This window comes from Rhea pennata, chromosome 3 (genome assembly GCF_028389875.1).
Source record: "Rhea pennata isolate bPtePen1 chromosome 3, bPtePen1.pri, whole genome shotgun sequence".
NCBI classification, from domain to species: Eukaryota; Metazoa; Chordata; class Aves; order Rheiformes; family Rheidae; genus Rhea; species Rhea pennata.
In genome coordinates, this window is record NC_084665.1 from 26,436,232 (window position 1) to 26,462,791 (window position 26,560).

Consider the following 26,560-nt stretch of genomic DNA (forward strand, 5'->3'; position numbering starts at 1 on the left):
CCAGTAATAGTATTGTTAATCTTCTTGACCAGAACTGTTAGCCAGTAATTAAAATTATGCAGTTTGCTTTCATTAGGAGGAGAAAGTGGTGATAGTCTGGTGTTTCTCTGAATCATTCTTACTTAGGAGAACATGTGCAAAATCATTTTTCTAAGCCCAGTTGAATTTGAAGAATAGGAGACAGTTTCCTGGCTTAATAGTTTAATTCTGTTCCCCCCCCCATCCCGCCCCACACTTAGCACGTATTCCCAAACATGAGGCCTCAGTTCTTGTAGTCACTCTGGCAACTCTTCTTGATTCTTACCCTTTTGGCTGTAATCCTTGGCTGTTCCCAGTCCTGTTGGTATCATTGTAGAGTGAAGTAGTTGAACACCTGGGGTCTGATCAAGCCTTTTCACCATCCAACTTAATTAGTTTTGGTATAGAGGGATGCAGAATTTTGGTTGTTATAGGTGAGTTTTACATCTTGTTGAAATAAAAGAGTGTTCACTCACTTCCAGTCCTATTACAGTTTTCTAGTGCCTGTAGCTGATAAACCTCAAGGTACTGCAGAGAAATTTGTGGGTACCAGAAAACCTTTGATTAGTTAGCTTTCTAGACAAGGTACAAGCACACCAGAATGATGTGCTCTCTTGATTGCCTATGAGAAATTGCTCTCCCTCTTAGTGCAATCTGGTACCAAATTTCTGCATTCTGCATGTGTTTAACTTGAAAGACACTGTAGTATAGCTTTCCAAAAGGTTTGTAGTCCCAAAATATACAATAATTTAAAACTTGTAGTTAGAAATGGAAATTCTGAGATTATGACTTCCAGCTCATGTTTTCATTGCTAGCCAGCCTCTCCATTCTTCTGTGCAATAGGTGATAACAAAATTCTGTTAATTTTTTTTCTACTATCAGCAGAAGGATTTTGCTATTGCATGGTATGGGGATATTTTGTAGTGAAGTTGTGGAATATGTCACATTATTGGGTGTTTTTTTTCTGGTTTTGAGGGTTTTTTTTTTTTAAGGAAAAGACAAATTTTTCTTCTAAAAGCTTCTAGATGTTCTGGATTGATATTATCTGGTCCAGCTTCCTGCTTAAAGCAGGACCAGTGTTGTAGTTACATTGGGTTGCTCAGGACCTTATCAAGTTCAGCTCTGGATATCTCCTAGAATAGAGACTTTGTAGCCTCTTGGCACCTCTTTAAATCTTCAAATTATGAAGAATTTTTTTCGTTATCTGGTTAGAACTTCTCATTGCTGCAACATGTCTGTTGTCCTTTGTACCTGCACTGGGCATCCAAGGAGTCTGGCTCCATATTCTGTATAACCATATATCAGGTAGTTGAAGACAGTAAATATATTTTTCCCCCTTAGCCTTCTCTTCTCCAGCTCTCTCAGCCTCCCTTTGTGTGCTAGGTCTCCAGACCCTGGTTGTCTTGGTGGCTGTCCGCTGGACTCAACCCAATTAATCAATGACCTTCTTGCACTGAGGAATCCAAAACTGGACAGAGTCCTCCAAATGTGGTCTCACACAAGCTGGGAGAATGTGTGAGCTGTGAGAACAAGGGGAATGATAACTTCTCTCAAACTGCTGGCTAGGCATTTGCTAATGCAGCCTCATATGTGGTTAGTTTTTATCATAGAAAGGGCACACTGCTGGAGAAGTGACCAGTTTTGTACTGTGTCATGTGAATTCACATTTATCATGTGAATTGTCTAAGCCATTAAAACTCATTAAACTAAACCGGTAACAAAGGCGAAAGTTCCACAGTGGGCTACCTCTCAGAGCTGTACCTCTAAACCTGCCTCAAACTACCTTTGACAGTGATCAGTAAGGGCTTTAACATTTAGCATGCAGTATAGTGTTATCTAGGTGTAATTAATAGAACAACCAGCTGCAAAAGTTGCAGCCATCCCTTTCGATTACCACAGGCCTAATCTCTGAAAATAGTCATTATTAAGTCCTTTGGACCCACTTTCATGTGTTAGCACTAGCTTTTATGTACCCTTATGGGAAAACCTGATTGAACCTGCTGGTGGCATCCAATTACTTACCTATGTATGGTTATAGATAATTCTTGTCACTATTTCTTTATAGCCATAACAGTCTGCTATTCTCTCTCTCCTTCCCCCCACCCCCATGAAAAAGAATTACAGGTTCACCTCAGTTACTTGTTTGAAGGCTTGTTTCTGTCCTGTGGATGTTCTTTTTTTTCCCAGTGGTATCTTTTTTCATTTTCCCCAGTACTAATATTTTTCTGGACTACACAGTGCGGACCATAGTTCCATGCTATAGAGAATAATTTCTGTTTCCTAACAGAAAGTCTTGCAATGTTGCAATACACAGCTCTGTAAGCAGCAGAAAGTTGAGTGGAAACTCTGGGAGTACTGTGGTCCCGTAGGTTGGCTTGTTGATGAATTGTTTGCTTTAGCTGGCTTGCACTACACCAACTAGTTCACATCTTGCATTTTTTCTGTTTCTCTTGTGATCACAATCCTCAGTTAACCACTGAGGCTGCAAAAGTGGCTTTCAACCACTTCTCCTGTTTTTAAAGACTAGTTTTTTTCTCTGAAGGAAACCAGACTGATATTTCACAAGTCATTTGATTTGACTAGACCATTACCTTAAAGAGATTTTCCACAATAGTTGATTTGGAGATTGATTTTTTTAAAAAAATGTTCTATTAGTTAGGACCTTGAACCTGGGTGTATTTTCAGTCACATTGGGAAGACCTGCCTTGATCCCGCATTTGTTACCTGTTTTAGAGTGTGTGATGCAGTAGCTGTGCCTTTTGAGCCCCTTTAACAGAGGAGGAAAAGTACCTTATGAATGACACTCCTTGCCATCACTGGGAATTCCAGGAGCAGGATCAAATTAGCAATGCATACCATTTCCAGTGACTCAAAAGGAAACTGGTAATACTATTGTAGTTTGTGATACTGCCTCGGGTAGATTTTACTACGTAGATGGTTGACTGCAAAGCAGCTCTGGCTGTTGCTTTGATGCAGTAATTTACAGCTGTGACAGTGGGTGTGCTTTCAGAGTTCTCTCTTAAAAAGAAAGAGGAAATACTTATTTTTTTAATTTGCTTTCCTCAGACAAAATCAAAACCCACTGACAAATCAGACAACTCTCCTCCTATCCCTACCAGAATAGTGGCTCTTCAGAGTGTGACACATGGCTACAGAGTGCTTACAAGGATGCTTATTTATAGATTTTGTATTTAAGCTTACAGAGGAAAGGCAAGGAATGAGAGGTTACACATTTTTACCATATTTTGAAGTCCTTTAAAAGAATAAAACCCTGCACTTACCATGGTCTAAAGACCACATGTCTAATGAGATTAGATAGAATTCTTTTTAAAGAAATGCACTGCAATTTAGAAGGTGGCTTTAATGACTCATGCTGGTCACCCTTTGCACGTTGGGACCATGGGACTTGTTCAGCCGGTCTTCCAACCAGCAGCAGGTCTGTAAGAGTTCATTCTGGTCCAACTGGTGCAGCCATCGTCCCATCATCTTCTGTCTCTCTCTGACTGTGCTGTATTGCCCTTTCTTTTTATGCAGCGTGGAGGCTCACATGAGTGAGGCCTCTTATACTGTTACTGGATACCACAGGGAAGAGTCTAGCTCTATCTTCTTTACTCCTCCTCCCTCCCCTCCCCCAAAGGATTTATACACATTGATTTAACCTCCTTCTCTTCTCCATGCTAAACAGCCCTACCTCTCTGCCTCATCATATGTCAGATACTCCAGTCAGTTCTTTTTGAGCCTTGGCTGGGCTCATTCCAGTATGTCCGTGCCTCTCCTGTACTGGGGAGCCCAGCACTGGATGCAGCAGTTCCAGATGTGGCCTCACCAGGGCTGAGTAGAGGGGAAGGATTGCCTCTGTTGACCTACTGGCAATGCTCTCCCTTGTGCAGCCCAGGACACCATTGGCTGCCTCTGCCACAAGGGAGCGTTGCTGGTGCATGTCCAACTTGTTGTCCACCAGGACCCTCAGACCCTTCTCTGCAAGGCTACACCCAGCTAGTCAGCCCCCAGTTTGTCCTGGTGCATGGGATTATTCCTCCCTTGGGACAGGACTTGACATTTCCCTTGTTGAGCCTCATGAGGTTCCTTTCTGCCCTTTTCTCCAGCCTGTTGAGGTCCCTCTGAGAGGCAGCACAGCCCTCTGGGGCATCAACCACTCCTCCCAGTCTCGTATCAACAGCAAACTAGCTGAGGGTGCGCTCTATCCCGTCGTCAAGGTCACCCTTTTTGGATATATATAAAGGGAAGGCCTGCCTCTAAACCTTTTGAGACTTGAGTCTGGGAAGGTACCAATCCTCCATCTTACACAGCAGGTGGGAATTTCATAAAGATATCTATAATCTTAAGAAAAAAGAAAAAGCCGCAGAGCTGCCATTGAGCAGTTGCTCTCGGTTGCTGTGTTTGATGTGGCAGACCCTGTTCGTCAGCTCTGCTTCTCTCTGAAGCTTCAGAGCTTGTAAAGTACTGTAGGAATCTGCTGGGTGAGAGTTGTTAAAAATATAAAGCTAGGCCAAGTGTTTTTTACTTGAAGGGGCCATAACGGTAACAACAATAGTGAGCTTTGTGTTTGTTGCATTTTTTAGCTACCAGGCAGCACTGGTGTGCTTTGTTAGAAAAGAATCACTTTCTTCTTTTAACTGCTTTTTCAAGGTAGTTGGCCTTTTAGAAAGAGGAATGTGCTTGAATTATTGTAATGGTGTTGTATTCTGAAACTTCCCTATGTTCAAAATGACTTTTCTTTTTAATTGTAGAAAAGCCAGGTTATTTCTTGTGAAAGTCTTGTATTTTCTCTCAACCATTATTTTGCATTGTAACCGTATTTTAAAATACTGTAGCTCCAATATATGGTATACTGAAGATGATTTTAAGATTGTGCTGTCAATTTACACAAATTCATTTTGGACTACATTCTTGTTAAGAGTAAATGTGTACATGTTGTGGGTGGAACTGCAAGAGTATGACTTTTGCACATAAAAAGAGAAAGTAAAAGCATGTTCTGGGGATTTGGTATGTAAAGTCATTTGCTTGAGTGGTGAGAATCTTTTCTCGCTTGTAAAGGAAACGAATTATCCTTGTAGATACAGACTGAAATGTGGAACTCAGCTTTGTTTGACTAAAAGAGTCTGTTTAAAAGGGAGCAATGGAACATGTATGGAAAAATATTCCTCAGAAGATTTTTGTCGTACGTGCAGACTTGTGCTCCTGTGACTTGTAATAGGTTTCCTTCTCACCATGTAAAACATAGCCTTACAAAGCTGCTAATCCTGGCTTTGCTCTGTGTAAGGACTTAGCTGATGCTCTTCTAGACTTGCTTTTATTTTTTTAAACATAAATATTTTTCTGGCTTCCATCGTTCATGGTGTTAGAGCTTTTTGGTCATCCCAGAACATTCAGAAGCATTTGGCCAGCAAAAGGCAAAACTTCATCCTTTGCACATGAGCTGCTTTTTTGGTTTACAGTAGTCTTAAATGAAGTTCCAGAAACTGTTGGAAATCACCATTTTTGGGCATGGATTGACTGTGTTTCTTTCTATAGTGTAACTAGGAGTGACCAAAAATGGTACTGAATATCAGGTTTAAATATGAATTGACATGATAAGTTAATCTGAAGTGTATTTACTGTTGGCTCAGATTCACCTGTCTTTTTAGCATGTTGGTGACAGTGTGCTTCTACCTAGATCATATCTTATGGGTATTTTGACATTCCTTAAGAATTTTTTTTTTTTAATTTCTAAGACTGATTACTTCATTTTCAGTTTCCTTTAATAACCTTTACTTGTTGTTCCAATGTTTCATTTCATAAATGTGTTTAGAAATAGGAAAAACTACTCCTTCACAGTCAGAGAAATGTGGGAGACTGCCCCGTGGTTCTGCTGCCCCTTCTTCTGGGCTGCGAACAAGCAAAGGTTTTCTGGCCGTTACAACGCCTGCAGCGCGTAAGGGATTAGAGCTTTAGGGAATTTGTTCATGAGTGCATTGGTGTTCCTCTGGATAGTTAATGTATTTTATCTGTCACTGGGGAGGAATACGCAGTGCAGTTTGCCTGAGTGACCCGACTCGTGAGGCTGAGGTCCTCCAGGAGGGCTCCGGCACTCCGTCCCCTTCCTCGGTTTGGGGGCTGCTTTCCCGGTGATGGAAGCGCAGATCGGGCAGCAGCGTTGCTTCTTGGCTGCTGTGGTTTATATCAGCAGAGCTGTGAGAACTGCAAAATAGAAGGGGGAAGCCAGGAGCTGAAGGCGAGAGGGAATGTGTATCGTTTCCTAAAATGAGACGTGCAGGTGTACAAAATGATTTCACACAAGAATTTTAAGATGATGACTGGGACATATTAAACTCAGTCTTAGTTTATTAAATGTACTATAGGAATTGTCTCACTTTATTGGAGGTTTCTCTTCCCCAGCTTGTTCTCCTTTTCTGACTTTCTGTGATAAGCATCAGCATTTTCACTGATGGAAATTAAAACAATAAACTGCGTTTCACTGACAGATTTTTTTTATTTTTTTATCACAAAGGCCTGAATCGAGTTAGTTGTTAAAAAAAAAAAAAAAAAAAAAAAAAGTTTTTGTTTTTTTTTCAAACTTCTGTCCGAAGCTGTTTCTACAAGCTTGTACAAGGCTTCTCTGTCAGTAAGTATTCATTTCTTCTTTTGGAAGAAGTGAATAGGACAGGAGAAGCTATTTTTTTTCTCTCCAATAGTGTGTCTCTATATATTTATATAATATTTATATATATATTTAAAAAAAAAACAAAAACCCACCTTTAGGATGTCTTTCATATATTTTACTTTTTTTTTTTTTAAAAAAAATATATATATACACACACACACATTTTTAATGAGATCTAAGCATATTAAGTAATACTTCTGGCATCACTTCTTGGATTTCTTAAGGCCAGCTATCAAAGAATCCTATCTACAAAGAAGATGCAAATGAATTGAACAACTGTATGCAGCTATTCTAGCTTTGACTATCCTTTTTTGCACAACACTAAAACAAGATTATAGCATGCCAAATATAAATGCTGGATTATGAGGAGGAATGTGTAAAATGTGGAGACCTGGTTACTTACAATTACTATTTTATATCTAATAATGAAGTTTCTTATTTTAGAAAGCAGAGCCACTTTTGAGGAAGCAAGGGAAAGCGCCAATTAATAATGCTGTTTACTTGTTACTAAAAGTTTGCAAATGATTGATTACTGCTTTGTTCTAAGTGTGGCTAATCTGCAACTTCTTGGAGTTGTTTTTTGTTAAAGTCTTCCCTCTTGGACTTAGGTGTTTACAAGGGATCAGAAGGAAAATAAACCAAGGAGAGTGTGTGGGGAGGAGGAGCCCAGAAGGAAAAAAGCTCTTAGTTCCTCAAGAGGAAAAGAAAGGTGTGAATCATGTGTGCTTGTCGTGTCCTAAGAGAGTCAATTCTATGATAGATAAAGTGGAAACCCAAATCAGTTACGCATTTAAGAATATCATAATTCTCAAATGTATTATGTAGGTCTTCATTTTATGGGATTTGGGTTTTTAATAATTGTGATTAAAACACTAAGAGATTTCTCTGACCTTGGCATGAAGATTCAGTCTTTTCTTATTTTTTATTTGTGGAATTAGTATGGTAGCTTTTAGATTTGGTCAATGCTAGTATGAGAATTAAACTTGTTGCTTTCACTGCCTGTTTTCTAATAGTTGTTGAAACATCTGTCAAGAGGCTTTCCTTTTGCTACTTTCTAATTCAGTGGAGAAATAAGAAGTTGAAACTCAATACTTTTTGAAATGATAAACCCAGGTGTTCATTAGTACTGTTTGTTAGTACATAAGTGCTCATTTAACCTACGTTAAGTTCAGATGCCAGAAATTTTGTGCACACACACTGTAGTGAAACTATTGACTATAGTGAAGAAGCAAGAGTAGAAATTCTCAAAACATTTTTGAGGACATAAAATACTGCATGCAAAATGAAATATGAAGTAATATATGTAGTAATACGAAGTAGTTCATAATTAATTTGTATGTAAATCAAAGCACTGTTTCACTTGCAGGCAATGTACAAATTACTAGTCTGCCCCTCTAGCCAGGTATATTCAAGAGTATAAAATAAATCCACTGAATTGTTAGCTGAGTAGTCATTTGCCCAGCCTAATGACATACTAGTATTAAAGTTCTTTGATATTTATTCATAGTATTACTTATACACACACAGTTATCTTAAGGACATGATTACAAAGCTGCGAAGTGTTCTGAGAGCTCTCAATAGCTACGTTTAGATATGCTAGTTCAGTTACAACGTGGAAAAAAACCCTCTTTTATTGCTTTTATTTTCATGAAGCTCTGCAAGGAACAGCTCATAAAAAGCTCAGTTTGCAGCTGATTATTTAAAATGCTTTCTTGATGTTTTAGAAACTTGTATACAGTTTGGACCCCTTGTTGTAAGGAAAGGCTAAATCTTTGCTTTGCATTTATTTGCATTTACATACTGAGCCTTTATCCATTCCTGGAGAGTCCTTTTTCTTACAACACTAAGTCACAAATGAACTATAATATCTAAGTCATTTCTGTGTATATTTTAAGGGTAAAAGACTTAATCACTAATCAGGATTACCACGTTTGCTTGGTCCTGAATTTACCATGATTTCAGATTGCCAGCTAAAACCAAGTCCCTGTTCTTCTTGCCTTTGTATTATTTCGTTTACATTTGCGGAAGCGTAACTGTTGTGAGGGGGTAGACACAGGACTGGTATCATTCTGAAACGTGTCCGGGCAATAGCAGGAAATCATGGAGGAATGCCTGCTGCTTTTTAGGTGCCCTGCGTGACAAATATTTGTCTTTGAAATGTTCTTGTCTTTTTATAGTGGAGCGAAGCAGTGTTCAGCTGCCATGCATCTGAGACTTTGATTTGAATGTTTCCACTCGGTGTGGAGGAATGTAATAGCACAAGCATTTCTTAAAGAAAAATGTGCTCATTTTGGAAAGTTTCAGACCAGTGAAAAAATTTAATTAAGACAGGCATTTATTCCCCCCTGAATTTACAGGGGCACTGTGAACTTAAAATCAAGATTTTTTTTTTTTCCTTTTTTGAAAACTATGTTAATATCTGTGGTTTTCTGAGCACTTTTTGTGGTTTATTATTCTATTTCTCACCTAGACATGATCTTGGAAGGACTGCATGAACTGATTCTTTTCTCATTGATAATCAGTTCAATCAATTAGCCACGAAGTAGCATCAGGCACAAGAGACAACCTGGTTGCCTAAGGAGAAATGGCAGAGGGAAGAGAAACTAGAGGATATACAGCTAAATTACTGTGGTTTAATAACTTACTACCTGTCAGCTGAGCTGCAGCAGTTGAGCTACTAGCCTGACCAGTTGACAGATAACATGACTTGAATAAATCAATTAAAGTATTAAATGAAGTTTTTTTTTTTTTTTAACCTTGCATTTGGGAGTGGACAGTAGAGCCAACTTGTTCGTTACTGTATTTCAGCTGAAACTTGTTATTCCATTTTAAGCTGGTTGCATGTTTGTATACTCTTCCTTAACAAGAGTAGGTATAACATTTTATGTAACTGCAGAAGCTTTCCTCACTGCCATTTTCCTTTGACTTGCACCTGCTCGAAAGCCTCTGTGTAAGATGTTAGTCTTCTAGTAATATGCTAAAATATACCTTTTTCCTAGCAAAATAAGCTGCATAACTCCTCCTTTTTAGCTATTTTCAATTGCTTGTTATTTCTCATGACTTAAATTTTTCAGTTACCTTTGTTTTAGTCCTTCAGAATGTTGGATCTGTGGAACACTTTCAAAGATTGAAAATAGTCGGTTTCATTTTAAACTGTTCCACAGTAGAAATGTCTAATATTAGAAATCTGTATGTTCCAGGGAAATATCTATAACATTTTTTTCTTCCAGTCCAGAAATAAAATCATTTTATTTAGCAATAGCTGGATACTTGCGAAAATCCTTATTTTGCAGATGCTTAATGCAATTTGTACTTACTTTTTGTTATTTTTGGAAAGTCACAGTTCAGTAAGACTATTGTATATTGGCTCCTTAATGAAGATACTGAAGTAATCGTTTCAAAATGAGTATGTACTTCATACTTTTCCCTTGAAACAATGTTTTTCTTTCACCTTAGGTAATTTCTCACATGGTGGGTACTGCCAGATGTAGAAATGTGGACTAGTTGATAAGGCAGGTGCACAATTGGCTATGATTGCCAGGCATTTTGTAACTTCTATGGAGTTAGAAGTCATGATCAGAGAGGACATCAGAGGGAATTTGTAAGTAATCAAGGAAATAGGACAAAGGGAACCTTCCTAGTTATATCAAGGAAAAATAAGGGCTTAGCTTACCAGGGAGAGGGAAAGGATGTTAAATACTGAGATGAATGGTATTTTCTCCTACCTGTCCGTCATCTTATTCTATACACTTGGGTCCAAATACACATCTATTTAAGTCTGAATTCATTACTGGTTTTGGAATTGTTAGGAATGAACAGAAGCTCTGCAGGTTGCAAACGTGTGATGCCGGTCGGATTTCTGCAAGGATGGGAAGCCAGGGTATGCATAGGTTATTGCTTCTTGTCTTCAGAGTGTAGCCTATAGCCTATTGCTTTTGCCTCAGTTAAACTACTGTACAGAAGACAGATTTATAGAAGTGTTCCCTGCCCATGCCTTCCCTCTACCCTGCACTGAAGTTAATCATCCCTTTCGCTGAAGAGGTTCAGACTCTGCTCATTTGTCTCTCTGACTCAGTAACTGCATTAGATGTATGCTGATCTTTGATTTATGGCAAGTTTTTTCCATGCTCTGTTCTTCTGTAGGAGACCTTATTCTCTTTCTCTCTTTAGTTATTTTGTGATGATGCAATTAGCAATTTTAACTTTTTTCCCTTACCTCAGCATATTTTTGCTAGTAAATGTTGGATGATCAACAGCTGTAGCTTCCTCCTGATGTCATTCTTGCCACCTAAGTATCAGGTCTCTGGTCTACAAAATAGTGACTAATAGTGACTAATAGTTCCTGTCATCTGAGCAGCTTGTTTTCTGAACCCATCTTCTTGTCTATAATTAACTTGCTTAGATGGGAATTACTGTTTGTTTAATGTAGCATTTTAAACATAATGTTCTGACTACAGATTTTTTTTTTTTGGTTTGCTTTTACCAGAGTAGTTCAATAAGAGTAAGTGTAGAAGTGAAACAGATTTGCTGAGATTCAAAACAACAAGAAAAAAACATTTTCGACAACCTGATTTTTGTTTTTTTCTTAAATCTAATGAGGCGAGACGGTTTAATTTGAAAGCTGGGTCAAATGCTTATGTAATTTTGAGACCCTAAATATAGAATGGTGTAATGACATAAAAAGATCAATCTCTATGCATATGCTCTGATGAAGTATTTTTTTTTTTTTTTGGTCTGTATTTTGCGCATGCAGTTTAAAACTAAGCTGGAAACCCTTTGCTTGGAAAAATGGTCTTATTGATTTTCCTATCTTTATGCTATGTGCCAATTTAAATTGACATGTAGCATGTAGGTTTCTTTTTTACAACTGTCTGAGGGTGGGGGTCTTTTTTTGTTGTTGTTGCTAGTGAAATTAGCAATGTAGTCAATGTAAAGTTTACCTTTTATTTTTATTTTTTTTTATTTTTTTTAATAGTAGTGGAATGGGGTGACGATGTTAAAGCAGTATCAGAAGATGAAGCCATGGTGCTGGTGAACCATCAAGCAACAGGGGATGTCTGCACTCTCATGATGTGCCTTCAGGATAAAGGCACGGTAGGCTACAACTGGGGAGTGGGATGTCTTCAACGTATACTACTGGGGAGTGGGATGTCTTCAACGTATACTACTTGTTACCCTGTGTGTGCTTGCATCTGTGTGTCATACTGATGACTTGTGTGTATTAATGCATCAAGTAATCCTACAGCCTTAAATAGGAAGCTTTTTGTTTGGATTTGGTTTAATGTGACAACCAGTAGCTTGGAGCAGATTTGAGATGGTAAATGTTGTCTCCAAAGAAGGTCAGATACAAGCTGAGTCCGTGTGGATCCTGTCTAGGTTAATATGGAGGGAAGGAGATCTCCTTGCTGATAATCATCATCTCACCGCATGGCCTCCCACAGTTCATGCCAAGTTTGCTTAAACCAACATAGGCTTAGTTTCATGCGTATGACTTCATTCCAGAATAGAATTTTTCTCATGAAGTCAGAAGCAAATTGTATATGGGATTTTGGATAGGAGTTCAGAAATCAAAAATGACTTTGCTATGAGAGCATGTCCAGGCTAAGCTATCTAAAGTCAGAATTCCTTGAGCTGCTATTTCAGAAACTTTTTAGGCGTTTCTTGGTGAGAAGTGCAACTAATATCAGTCACCTCACTTGATGCTGTTCAGAAACTTCATGTCTAGGGAGTATAATGCTGGAGTGGGTTCTGACAGGAAGCTAAATTTATGGGGAAATCGGGAGGAAGATGTGTGTATGATAAGGCTACAAAAGGTAGGAGACATACCTGGCAGACTGTATACTGAATCAGTTGTGTATAACTTAAAATGTTGTCTTCTTTCCTGATACCGTAGTGTGGGAAATGAGGAAAAACAACTGTTCTTCCTTGCATCTGCACAACTTGTAACTGACCCTATATTTTTCTTAGTGTATGCAAAATCTAGATTAATATATACTGTATCTCTAAATATATACTATATCTCTATCAGAGATTAACATTTTTGTAGAGTTTTTTTTTTCCCCAGATCTTGCTTGTGACAAAGCTGGCACAAATATTGTTATGATTAGGAAAGTATAAAAATGCCAATCAAGATTGCCAGAGAGAATTGCTGCTTCTTTTCTACTATAGTGCAGAGAAGACAGTATTCTAAAAGTACTTTTAATTGCTTTAATTCCTTTAGGAATTGAGTAATTTATGTATTTTAGTACTGTACTGTACTCAAATGGGTAGAATGACAGAATAAACTCTTGGGAATTTTTTAATTCTCTTCATCAAAACTATCCTCAGGTCAATCTTTTGGAATGCCATGAAGATATAAATGTGAAGATGCTGTCCTATAGATGTGCATTTAATGTAACCTTTTGAAGTTCCAGATGCATTAAGTTTCATGTATTGTAGCAATTCATGGACTCACATATGTATCCTAATACACAGACACACACGTGCGTATATGTATGTGTATGTATTGTGTGTGTATATACAAGTCTAAACCATATTTATCCAACCTCTTTACCTCCATAGATAAATTATATAAATGGAACAGAAGTATTAAAGACTTGAGGGTTGCAGTTACCAACATCATTATAAAATCTTCAGTCAGAACAGAATAAGTTTCTGTAAATGTGGAAGATTCTAAAGAAAGGAGGAAGGTGTGGAGGGGGGAAATAACCTTCACTGTGGAGACTTTCAGGTTTGGTGGTTTTCAGAAAAGCAAGGCAGCCTTAAAATCATTTTTTTTCCGTTAAATGGTTGTAATGACTGCTCCAAGAGTATACAAGTCCTAAGCCTAGAATGAATTTAACTTTTTTTTTTCTTTTTCTTTTTTTTTTTTTAGCGAACGAAAAGTACAAGCTTCAACACATACTTAAAATATTGCATGAGTAGTACAAGTGGCTAAAAATAATGAGAAAGATCAGAATAGTTTATCCTTGATAGAACCTGCTGAATCAGGTGTTTTTAAATAGCATGCTTCTAATTTCTGAACAGGTGTACAGAATTGTCTTCTCTTTGAGTGAATGTGAAACCACTGGAGTAATAAAAGGAAAACTGTCCTGATAAAATTAAAGAAAAAATTAAAAAGCAACTAAAAGGGGGAAGTTTTTTTAAAAAATAGAGTTTAAAATTCACATGGAGTCCTCCAGAAGCTTGCTGTTTATCTGTATGTAACAAGATAGTGTTTTTACAAGAATTGCTTTTATTTTGTTTAGGGCAGTTAAGCTGCATTGATTAATAAACACTTTTTACCATTAACAACACTTTCTAGCTCTCAGCCTGCTTTAGTGAGGATGAAAGACTTGTTTTCTTTTGAGACAGAAGGGAGTGCAGAGAAGTAAAATGGCTCACCAAAGCCTGCTTCTCAGCAATAGGGCAATAGCAGAACTAGGAAGAGCTTTCCCCTCTAACAGTTCAAAATCTCTTTTGCTTTCATTTACCAGGCTATGTGGACTGAATCCAGATGTAATCTGTGAGCGCTTACCCATTTGCTGCTGCCTTTCTTTACTGTTAATTTAAGTCCTCAGAAACGTTCAATTTAAGACAAAAATTTTTTTTTTTTCTGTGTAGCAAAGTAGCATTCAGTAGAATACTGAGGCTTTCTTGCAAGTTGCCAGGAGATTTCCATTTCCTGAGGGCCACGTAAGGAAACATGATGATTTTTTTCCTAGCATTCTATGAATTTTTAGGCTACAATGCTGTTTGTATACATCTATTTTAAGCAAATTTAGTCTCCTCAAATTTAGAGAAAGCTAAAATGCATACTCAAAGTCACTTCTCTTTCAGATTCACTTATGTGAGTAATGGAGACTTAATCTCTCATTAAATAAGTAAAGCTTGCATTAAAATTACAACTTATAGCTAAGGGCTGGTCTAGTATTGTTTGAGTATTAGTTTTACTATAAGGTAAGCCACACTGAGCAAGGTTTCTGCTGCATCAGAAATGACCTAATACTCTTTTTTTTATAGTATAAGAAATTGTTCCAATTCAGTTGTGAAAGTAACTGTTAAAACAAACTGTTAGTAAGTTAGTGGACATTTAATCAGCATTAAATGTGATGTGTTCAGCAAAGTGGAGTAGGTTAAAATGCTGTATTTACGACACTCCGACTGAATTAGAAATGATAAATTTGGCTGTATTTTCTGAGCTAGAGAAGAAAGCACTGGCTGAAAGGCTGTAGTGGAGAGGAAAAGTTGTTTTCAGTTGATTTTAGTGCAAGTTGTAAGACATTTATCCTCAGGCTTCATTATGAAGTTGCAGAGAGATGCTTCAAAGATCAAAGTCAGTCTATTCAGGTTGCTTTGATACGAAATCTATGCAAAGTGAAATGAAGGTAGGCCTGTAAATAGGAAGTGCTCAGATTTGTTATTTATTATTGACTCAGGAAGAATTTCCTCCATATTCTTAACTTCCTTAGGTAGGAAGGAGGAAGCAAAAAGCATGAGAAGTGGTGTCCTAAAACTCTGTCAGTCCTTAAACATCTATGAGTCTGTGCTTAAACCATTTTTGAATGTGTTTGCTTAAACCTACTTGAAACGCATGCAAGAAGAGACTCTTCTGAACAGCAGTGTTTAGCTCCTGAGGATGTTAAATGAGAGAAGAGTCACCACTATCCTGCCTTTTCCTCTATTCTGTCCTTGATGGCAGAACAGAATGAGTATCTGTTAACCTAGTGTGCCTGTTGGTTGCAAACAAAGTAACTAGGTATGTATTGCTCTTTGAACTCTCCATTTTATTGTATGTGGTAGGATGTACTTTTTTTCCTCTTGGTACTCTGTATCACTGTGTAGGCTCATAGGCAGATTTGACATCACTGAGCTCTGGAGTTTATCTGATCATAGCCCACTCAAAGCAAACTGCCTGTTGTCTTGGTTAGAACTTCTATGTTACACTGATATGCTTTGACACAATCAGTCTTCCTCAAGAAGACTGAGAAGGTCCAAGAATGCTAGTTAGAAGCTTTATGTCTTCTAAGATGTGGTCAGATGAACTTCAGGCTCTAAAAAGCCATGATAAACTTTTAAGAGAAACCTGTCATCATCTAAATTTGTCAGCTAAATGGCAAGCTGGTACATGGTAAGGAAGACTGGAATGGGAGGAAAGAAGCCCCAGCATTGCTGGGGAAGAGTTGCTCTGCCAAGTATATCTAGGGACCAGTGTCGACTCCTCACAACTTCACTCTTCAGGGAAGCAGCATATCTCCTTTGCTCATCTCCTCCAGCAAAATGATGTTGGCCTAGTCTGTACTTGATATAATAGAACAATCTTTGTCAGAAAGTAATACATGAGCACTGACAGTGATATGGCCATTGCTGCAGGCTAAAGCATCATCATTGGAATTTGAGAAGTATTGTTAACTTGATGGTGGCAAAGACCTACCTCAGCATGTGTTCTCTGTGTGGATGCCTGGGTGTGAGCTGGTGGTATTGTGATGCCTTAGGGAGCAGTAACTCCTCTCTGAAATGTTTTTAATCTCATCCTTAGTGCACACCTTTCCTTCATTTCTTTTTTTTCCCTTCTGTTTTGCTGAAATGGGGGGAGTCTCCCTCTTTTCAGAGAAGAACTTTTTCTTTAAGATTCTGTCTCTTCTCTGTAATACTACCTAAGGGATAGTTGAACTACTCTGACTAAATTAGTCTCAAATGGGAAGCTATATCTAGGAGCTAACTTTTTTTCTTTCACAAATATGTAGTGTGTCTTTGCTCCCATGGACATTTAGCATCTACTAAGAAATGTAGACAGGAAGGGATGCTAGCATACCCTTCAAAGCAAACCTTTCACCTCTCTGAGAACTGTTTTCTCTCAGGCCTGATTTCCCTTCCTACTTCTACAGATGCTGGAGGGTCCAAAACCAGTCCTCTTGCATTATCCACACTCTTCAAATAGAAAATTTGCTAATACTAAAAACCCACAAAAGTTGAGATGTTTTTTGTAATGTATTCTTCTGCAAAGATAGCTAGCTTCCATACGTGGCATATAGACTTAGCTGGAAAATTTTCTGTATGTCTGTGACATTAAAGCATCTCCAGTGTTCTCTGTCAGTTACGTTCTTACAGGTGTGTCAAACTTTACTGAGCATCTTGCACCAGTTGTTTAAGTAAAAGAAACATGGTATCTACAGTTACTTTTTTCCAAGTATGTAGTCCAGGATTCAGTTACAGCTTTTGTGATCAAAGAGAAAAATAGGTAGTCAGAGAACTCCTAAGAGATAATTAGATGTATTTGGAAGAAAGACTTCTGTTTGACAAAAAGCGTTTGGTAATCTGCAATCTTTGGCAATCTTTGTATCTAAAATTTTGTACATCAGAATTCCCGCATTAAAATACTTCTTTCTACAAATTCTGCTTAGACATGAAAAAATGTGAACAGAGGCAAAAGCCACCATCATCCACTGCAGCAAGCTATTTTGTTAGAAGTGTTGTTGAAAGCATGGCTGTGTGTTCAATAGGCTTCTGAGTGTTTCAGTGACTGTGCAAACCTCTGGCATTTGAAGAGTAAGCGTAGAGTATGCTTTAGCTGCAGACGTAGTCAACTAATGCATGAACAATATATTGTGTTTTCTTAAAGAATCTAGCATCTTTATTTCTGCTTTTGTCCCAAGTTATATATCTTAAACAACTGAAGGATGCCAAGCAGAGCATGCCTGTTTAAGATTCAAAAAAACTGTGATTCTTGTGGATTTCATACTCTTTCTTGATCATGCTGAATGGAAGAGAATTACTTCCTATGGCTTTAATTTTCACGGAACTTTGGATCGATCTTTGAATGTGCAGTGTTTTAATATAGGAAGAGTAAAGCAGGTAGCCTCATGTATGACTGAGAGCATATAAGAGATGCTGGAGTTTCCAGTCCTGGAAAGCCAACTCCTTCCCTTCTGAAAATGTGTGTGTGAGCAAGAAGGGGAGAGACCTCTCAGGAGTAGCAGCTTTTCCATACTCTTACTTACTCTCAAGTAACTTTTCTTTTCCTAAACCTCAAAAGACTGAACATATATAATACCTGCCTTCATTGTCTTATAGAAATAATGGTCAAGGTGAATCTAATGGCTCAACTTCTATTTTTACCTTTTCAATGTGCCTCTTGATCAGGAGCACTTAACAAAATTGCTGAGGGATGCATGTGGCTGCTCTGTCATGGGGAAAAGATATTAATGGCATGTGGGCCGTAGCCAGGTAACTGCTGCTGTTCAAAGACCAGGAGAGGCATGTATGAAGCATGTGCATATCAAAAGTGGGGGAAGGAGATATCCAATGCAAAAAATGTAAGGAAACATTTTTTTTTATAGTAGGCATGAAACAGCTGAAGATTTCAAATACAAACCTGTATTTTTGTGTGTCTTTTAACAAACAAAAATGAAAATGGTTTGGGTTTGGGATTTTCTGACTTAAAATTACAATGGAACATCAGAAAAAAAGGTAGTACATGTGTGTAAACAGGGAGTGGGAATCACTGCTAGCTATACTGGAGTCTAGAACCGTATGTTAAATTTTAAAAGGGTATTCTGTATTTAATACTGTTCTTGGGGAGGGGGGGATGATTTAGCACCTCTGCTGCTTTTTACTTTGAGGCATAAAGGAATTAATTCCATATATTTGCTCATTTCTGTTGCTGTTATGAGAGTAACTTCTTCGTAGCTTCAAAAAAAAAAAAAAAAGACTGAAAGACTGGTGTGTATATATATGATTCTCTACATGCAATACTTATTTAGCTTTTTTAATTATTATTTTTTTACTTCAGGTTGTCCGTCATATGATGTGGCTGATGGATCATATTTTTAAGTATACAAACTTCGGCATTGTGTCTCTAATCCATGGAGACTTCTTTATAAGACAGGTAAATGGAAACATACAATAGTGCTTTGTTTTATCCTTATATTTGGAACCTTGTGGTGTTCTGGGACTTGTGGTAGTCTGCCTAGATGGATTGCAGGATGAAATAACTATTCTGAAATGTGTATTTGCGTAGAACTTTGGTATTCTGAAACTACTTTTTTTTCTTTCTTTTTTTGATCTTCTGTATTGTTTAAAACTTCTGTCGCAAACATCCGCAGGACTGTACTGAGATGGGAGGGTGTTACGAGAGAGCGGTACCAATGAGGTACATGGGCAGTCTTTTTTGTGTCTCCGCTTCTGTACATTGTTGACCTCCTTTCTTCTTTCCTTAATGACTTTGAAGCTGTGCAGTCAGTCTGGTTAGTTCATTGCTCTGACTGTCAGGGTTAGTTTCAGATAACGAAAGGCAGGACCATCCCTTTTGATGGTGACATGGTTTGTATCAGCTTAAACTGAAACATAAATAGTAATGAATTGATTTTTGAAGGTAAATTAATATTTGAGCTTCAGAAATTAATGTGTGTTGAGTCCATCATCCAAAATACTAATGAGTGGGGAAAAAAATCAGTTTCTTTTCACAATTTTGGGGGAGTTGTTGTTTGGCAGCTGATGCACAAACCCATAATTTAAAAACAGAAGCTTAAAAATTTAATAGTAAGCATGGATTTGGTTCCAGTTGTGTGTACTATGACGACGTGCATACACATTTCTTTCTCTTCCTTATTTGTATTTGTCTGGGCTTAGAATGTATGGACAGCCAGAGAGAATTCATATATTTTAACTTTACAGAGAAGGAGAAGCTAACTTATTCAGAGTGAAGCAATTTTATATTCCTACACAGCAGTATACTGCTACAGTGAGTTTTCTGATGAAGAGACTGGAGGCATGCCTAGAAAACCTCAGGCAGGGTTATGTAATAAAATGAAGGTCTCCAGAGATATACAACTGTGAACTATGAGAGAGTACTGAAAAGAACAGGATCTGACATTTTGTAAAATATAAACCCACTTCTGTAGTTCGAATTCACAAAATGCTTGTTTTGAAGTACACGTGGCTGTCAGTTGTTTAATCATATCTTCTGCATACCTTGCTGCAATTCTAGTTACAAAGCGTAACCAAATCATTGAGCTACAGAATGCAACGCTCTTCCTCATTCTTGTGAAGCGACAGAGGTGTGCAACATAACAAATAAAATATTACCCATCATGAATCCAAATATAAATAGATTAATCACAAAACATTTCTTTGCTGTTTGCTTTTTCCTAATAGGTGTAGCGTAAACACTTGAGGTGATTGAGTGATGATCCTTTACCTAACTATAAAAAGGCCTTACTAATATTTGAATGAGCAAATACACTTTTCTGTAAAATAATATAATTTGATCATGGCAAACTATATTTTCTCCGTTAAAAATGTGTATTAGCTTCATTCTCAAGAGCAGGATCATTAGCAGTTTTAGGAATGCTTTTGATGTCTGCTACAAGTTGACTATTGCTTTCTCTTTTCCTATTGAAAAGTCTCCCAGAAACACTCTCATCGAGTTGCCATATTGATGATGCAAAACGCCTGCCACCCTAAAGAATTTGTCAGAAGTTTGCTAGTACCTGACTACTTTCCTTTACAGGAAAGTAAGTTCAGCCTGTTGCCTGTGATATTGATAAACTAGCCGTGATCTTGAGGGATGAGATTAAGGCGTTTCTTCTGCTTCCATATAACCTGCTTTCTCTTCTTTCTGGATAGTATTTGAAATGTGTGCGTCTTCCAGGGCTCTTCAGAATTCTACTAGTTTTCATTGTTGGTTTCTTTCTTCTTAAACACACCTTGCTTTACCCTTAGGCTGGCAGCTTTTTCCATATTACAGCATTTTAAACCTTCAAGTATTTGCTAAACCTCAATTTATCCACTAGTCATATTCTCTAGGTATTTTAGGTTTTGGAAAGTTTTAATATCTAATGTATGAAAAGTTTATTGTTCACTGCTCTTTTCTTAACTACTGTGCTATCCTGGAGTCCTGTGATCTGGTGTGAAAGGACTGTTTTAACTGAGGAACTTCTTTATGTTGCTCCCTAATTGAATTAATATGAGCAGGCAGAGCTTTTTCCTTCCCTTCTGAAGAGGTAAGTTAGGAAATAATTGCAATGATGAGATTTCAAAATGTAGGAGAAATGCTTTCACAGAACTTGTCTGCAGTGAAGTACTTGTTACTGCTTTCTGCTCGATCTTGTTCTGTTCCACCACCACTCTCAGCTCTCTGAAAAAACAAAACAAAACAAAAAAAAAACCCTCAAACCCCACAAAACAAAACTAGCAGAAGGTTTATGGCATTATCCTGGAACTTTCAGAGAATTGAAACTGCCTCTGCTTAGGAGAATTTAAATTTCAGACTTCTGTGTCTTTTGAGTGATTTGGCAAAGTCACTTTAGAGCCTTCAGAAATACTAATTAGTGTAAATTCATGCTGGTGAAATCAGGGTGGCTCTTTCTTGCTGTGTGGGGGTGAGAAGAGAGATCTCTTAAGATACTTCTGCAGTAATTAAGGACAAATCTTACAGTCCTTGGGCTTAACTCTTTGTTATGCCTATGATAAAAGTAATTCATTCATCTTAATGTGAGACATAGCTTATGCAATTGCTTGGTATTTTTAAATATATCTTGTATACCTTACAATGTATTTAAATGACAGTATTGGATGCAGTGTAAAATTTTATTTCAAAGTACTGGTAAAATGGAAAAAATAAAAGCTTTAAGTCTATTGGTTTCAGTTAAACTGTATTTTATGGTAGATGAGAATATAAAAGAACTTTGTTCAAAATATTTTCCTATTTCAGCTGAGGGTTGAGCAGAGTTACAGCTGAAGAGCTCAAATGCAGAAGCTGGTGCCATACAACTTATCTTTGACTTGAATGTCACTTGTTTTCATTGTTAAACACTTTCTCTTTCTTTCTTTCTTTTTTTCTTTTTTTTTTTCCTTTTTTTTTTTTTTTTTAAGTTCCCCCAAAGCAAGTTACTTTCCACACAACAGCCTCTCCTAGAGGAAGAAAGCCTATAAATGTTACAGCTCAGTGCTATTTGCTTTTCTTTCAAATAAAGCTCTTCTAGAAGAAAAGATCTAGTCAATAAGTGTTTTTGTCAGTATGCTAATTTCAGTTGAAACTAAGCATTCAAGCAGCACATTTTTTTTGGAGAGTGGAGAGAATTCTGCAGTTTTTCTGTGATAACTAAATTAAGGTTCATGCTTCAGGCCTACTTCTGTCTTTGGCTACTTGCGCAATTCTAATGTGGGGACGGGGGAAAAAGTTGCACAGAAGATAACGGGGTTATTCTGACCAAGGGAAGATGTTACTTACCTTGTAGATATTACTAGCGGGGGCAGGAAGGACGCAACTTAACCTCTAGATTGTGTTTGCAGGATTCTACTTAGCAAATTCAATTTGGAAACTGGTAATAAGTACAGAATTCTGTAAATACATTGTCCTATTATGTGAAGCTCCTATTGACACTCTAGAAGTCTCACTTACAGGAAGGTGGTCAAATGGAGAGTTTTGTCCACGCTTTCAAAGGTTTGCCTTTGTTTTGGGGGGCTTTTTAAGCTTTTCTCTAAAATCGCATTAACTTGGCCAGGAGTGGTTATTTTGAGGACAACATTACTTTGTTTTAAAGTAGAGGCTAATTGGTATCTCTGAAAAGAGAGAAAAATCTTAGAACTGTAGTAATTATGTAACATTGTCCCTTAAGCATTCATTTTATTTAGGTAATATTTTATCCCTTATAGGGGAGAGCACACCGTGACCAGCAGCTTGTGTTACTCAAGGAGCATCTAGAAAAATATTACAGGAGCCGTAATCGGAAATGGATTGTTTTATTTCCAGAAGGTGGCTTTCTTAGGAAAAGGAGGGAAACAAGCCAGGCATTTGCCAAGAAAAACAGTTTGCCATTTCTTAAACATGTCACCCTGCCAAGACTTGGGGCAACACAAGTAATTCTGAAAACACTTGTAGCTCAGCAAGAAAATGGAACTCCAGCAGGTGGAGACGCTGTGATAAAAGGTAAGATCACTTAACTCTTACAGAGAAAAAGCAAATTGAATGTTCAAGATTTGCGTTACTAAGCAAAACCTTTGTGAGTGTTGAGTTGAAGAAGTCTCTTTAAATGTCAGAATACACTCATAATACATCATCATATTTATATAAATGTTTTCATATTTAATTTCACTACTTCTAATTTTATTTCTGATGTTATGAGATAAAAAAAAGTGAGAAACTTAATTTTAATGTAAGTAGGTCCACAGTGTGGCTGCATAAGTGCTTGTTTCAGCAAAAAATAATGGGTAAAGCAAATACTGGAATGAGTAGCTGGAGTGGGCAGAAGGTGGAGCTGCTCCTTTCAGCAAGATTGATGGTCTGTGCTCGTTTGTGATACAATGGAACTAAAATAAAAATATTTCTGGGATATGCAGACCACTTTCAAGTTTCTATTCCTGGCTTTAAAAGTTTTCTTTGCATCCACTACTGTGTAGGCTCCATTCATCTCAAACTATTTCCTCCTGAGTTCAAGTTCTGTTTTGTCTATTCTGTACAGATTTTGATGACTGTCCTCTCTGTTGCTGTGAGTTAAACTGTCATTGATGTCAATAGATGTAGATTTGAAGGATTTTTTTGGATCTCTTTTTATGTTAGAAGAGTTATGAAGAAACAAGAATATTCATCTTGCATTATTAGTTGGAACACATGGAATGTAGGGGAAATTATAGGTCTGGGATATCAATAATACCTGTAGATATGGGAGCTGCTGCTTTCAGTCTCTCAATTTTTAAAATTTAGCTGCCAACAAGTTTGGCTTGCTGCTGTTCCATTTGTGCTTCCCAAAGGCACAAAGGTTTAAAAAGTGAAATAAAGGCCTTTTAGTTCTGAAAGGGAACTGAAAACATTCACCAAAATACAAGTTTTTTACTTTTGTACTTTTAAATTTCTAGCCCGTTCATTGAACGTCAAACCTGACTTTTGTTATTCTCTGAGGGGGAGTTGGTGAGATTTTTTGTGTGTGTGTTTTTTTGAGTAGCATAATTCAGGCTGAAAAATGAGCATCTGATACTAGAAGACTTAGTCAACTGATTAAAAAAAAAAAAAAAAACAGACAAAAAAACCAGACTGAAGTATAATGGAGCTGCATCCGTCCATCCTACTTAAAATACAGAAGTGGAAAGATAACTGAAGAAAAATAGAAAAGAAAGAAATGTTTGTTTTTAACCATCATTTCTTTTCAAAGTAAAAAGAGTACTGGATGTGAAAACATAATAAAAGGGATGAACAAGAGGAGTAAAACTAAATCTTGTATGCCAGGAAGAATAATACTTGACTTATTTGAAGCTGAGTTATTTTAAGTTCTCTCTTCCCTCAAGCTCAAAGAAACTTCTTGTCACGATGAAATTTCACCTTCAGAGATGTAAGGAAGGGTTAGTTCTTGACCTGTGTCATGTGTAAAAGACTCTTGCTCTTATCTTTCGCCTTCCAAATGCTTTCACTTCACTCTCACCACTGCAGGAAAAGAATTTTTTGAGGAATGTGTTTGTTCAACAGAACGCACTAAAATTTTATAAGGTTGTGTTTTAAAGTTAGACATTTAACAAATTGGTCATCTTCACTTTGTGTATGCTAGAACTGGATGTAATATATACAGTAATGGTTACATCAGTGTCTTGCACAGAGGTTGCGTATAAACTTTTTGGGCCCGTGGTTCAGCTGAAACGTTCTTCCTCTGTATGCCACTGCTTGCGCTCTGTGCTGCTCCTGTTGCTCCATTGGCCTGGTCTACCAAGCCCCTCTATTTACTGTGATCAACTTTCCTCTCTGTTATGTATCGTTCTTCTGGTCTTGGTTACCTCCAAGCTTTATTGATAATGGTCAGAGTTCTCCTCTTCTTTCCTCCTGCCCCGATTATAGGTAAACTTGTTTGTACATTAAGATTAGGGCCAACAAGTAATTTCTCCTTCTCATTAAAAATTATATCCATTTCCTGACGAGGTTTCCTTGCTGGTTATGTTATGATGGTTCCCGATACACAGTTGCTGTGTACTTGAGAGCGATCATGTAACTAGCATTTAATTTGTTTAAAATAATGCTTAAAGATTTTTATACCATTTTGCGTTATTACTGGAATGGTGTATAATACTGGATCAAAAAACAGAAAAGAAGGCAAAAGCAACTATAATGTTAAAGATAGTTCATTCTTATTATAATGTTGTAGTGTGCTCTGGTTTGACACAAACCCTGTTGTGTAGTAGTTGTTCCATCATGTGTCACTGCCCCCCTCCAGCCCAGTAGCTTGATTTGTGCATCAAACATCACTGGAGTTGCAACCTTCAAGTAATAGTTTAAGAACTGTACAACAGCTATATACTACATAATCTGCCTTTCTCCCTTTATAAAATTTCTAATTTTGTTTCTCTTCTCTCTTTTTTAGGGGCTTATGCTTTAAAGTGCGAGGTTCAAAAATGTCATTAGCCTTAATTAGGATATTCTTCATATCCAATTGCCTTTTCAGTTTATTCTTGCATGTGTTGTGAATCTCCCACAGTTTATTATCCAGTTCTTCCCATAATACATGACAGGAAGAACAGAAGTACTATTTGGCGTTTTCATAGGTAAAATGATCATTTATCAGTTACTTTTCTAAGACAAGCAGGCTGTATCTTCTTACTTTTCTCTTCCTACAAGTTTTCTGAGTCTTTTGCCATATATCTTCAGCTATATTTAAAGTTTCAAGTTTGAGCCCTCATCTGTGTGAAATTTAACCTACTGCTGGTAAATACAGAACTAAGTAACTGAAACATTTACTGCTTTTGCACCTAGGCTGCTGCCTTTTGAAATAGATGTTTCATTTTAATGAAAGTGTAAGCTTTCTTTCTTTTCTTTTAATGGATGGAAGGATGGAAAAACATTCAGGGAAGGCAAATAATATCACTTGATGGCTTACTTGAGTACTTCTGAAGCTGGAAAATAGAGACAATGCATTTAAGTGTCATCTGTGCCTTAAGTGGTACAGCAGTTATTCCTGGTGTCTGCGGAGAGCCTCTCCCTGGGGAGATGTGCGATGCGCTGTGCCCCCCAGAAGCGCTGCTGTTGGCGACTTCGTTGCAGGAGAGGGTTTTAGTGTGGAGCAGAAATGCAGACAGCATCAAGATCCTTGATGTGTGTCCATCAGCCCCGTAACCCTGGGAAGATCAATTTATTCCTAACAGAAACTTTGTCTCTGCTGTGGCTGCAAATACAACATTTCTTCAATTAGTACAAATCAATCTTCTTTGAGGTTTTGAAACTAGCAAAATGTTTGGCAAAAATCAAACTTGCTTTGCCTTTTTGGTTGGGACATGTCTAGATTCAGGGCTTATGAAAGAACAGCTGGCAGTTCAGAGGGGGGTTGGAGCAATTCTTCACTGAAGATATGGATTGTGAATACAAAAGAAAGCCCCAGCCAAGGGTGAACCTGCAGCAAGTTTTGTCTGATAACAGGTTTCTATGAACTTGGTTACAGCTGCTATGAAATGCTATCTTACTGTTTTCAAGTGTGGCATGGTACGTTTAGTTATTTCTGTTCCCTTTTGCAACGCTGGACACTAGACTCCGTAATTCTTTTAATCAAAAAAATTTTTTTTAATTCGCTATCTTGTGAGAGTATTGGATTTCTGATTTTGTTTGTTTTAATCCTGGAAAAGGGGCTGCTTATTTTGTTCCCAGTGAATTGTGATGTGTTAGGGTGAGATCTTCGCGTGATCAGTAAGATGCTCAGTCTGAAAGTTAACCTTTAGGGAAGGAGTTAAAATTAAGTTCCGTGGTCCAGCTGACTGTGAATACGAGTACAGGCAAGCCATGACAAGCAGGCGTGGGATGTAGGGGGAGGTAACAGCCCCTTGTGGCTGCATTTAGGATAATGTAAGCTGTTCAGGAAACCACACCTGAATAGTGTTAAATGTTTTCAAGTGGAAGCTGCAGCCCTAAGGTTCACTCGTGGCTGATGC

The 26,560-nt window shown here is 37.6% G+C and overlaps 1 protein-coding gene across 2 annotated transcripts in view; it reads left to right on the forward strand.

Annotated features, from left to right (window-relative positions):
* Positions 1–26,560, forward strand: part of LPGAT1 (lysophosphatidylglycerol acyltransferase 1) — a 67,922-nt gene that overhangs the window by 13,449 nt on the left and 27,913 nt on the right. Inside the window, exons 1-4 of one of the 2 annotated variants that reach the window (XM_062571854.1) lie at positions 4,313–4,331; positions 11,658–11,776; positions 18,453–18,548; positions 22,319–22,592. In XM_062571854.1, the coding sequence (XP_062427838.1) occupies positions 11,705–11,776; positions 18,453–18,548; positions 22,319–22,592 (442 nt within the window). In that variant the 5' untranslated portion in view covers positions 4,313–4,331; positions 11,658–11,704. Of the gene's footprint in view, positions 1–4,312; positions 4,332–11,657; positions 11,777–18,452; positions 18,549–22,318; positions 22,593–26,560 lie in introns of those variants that run through there. The other variant, XM_062571853.1, reaches the window with a different exon arrangement.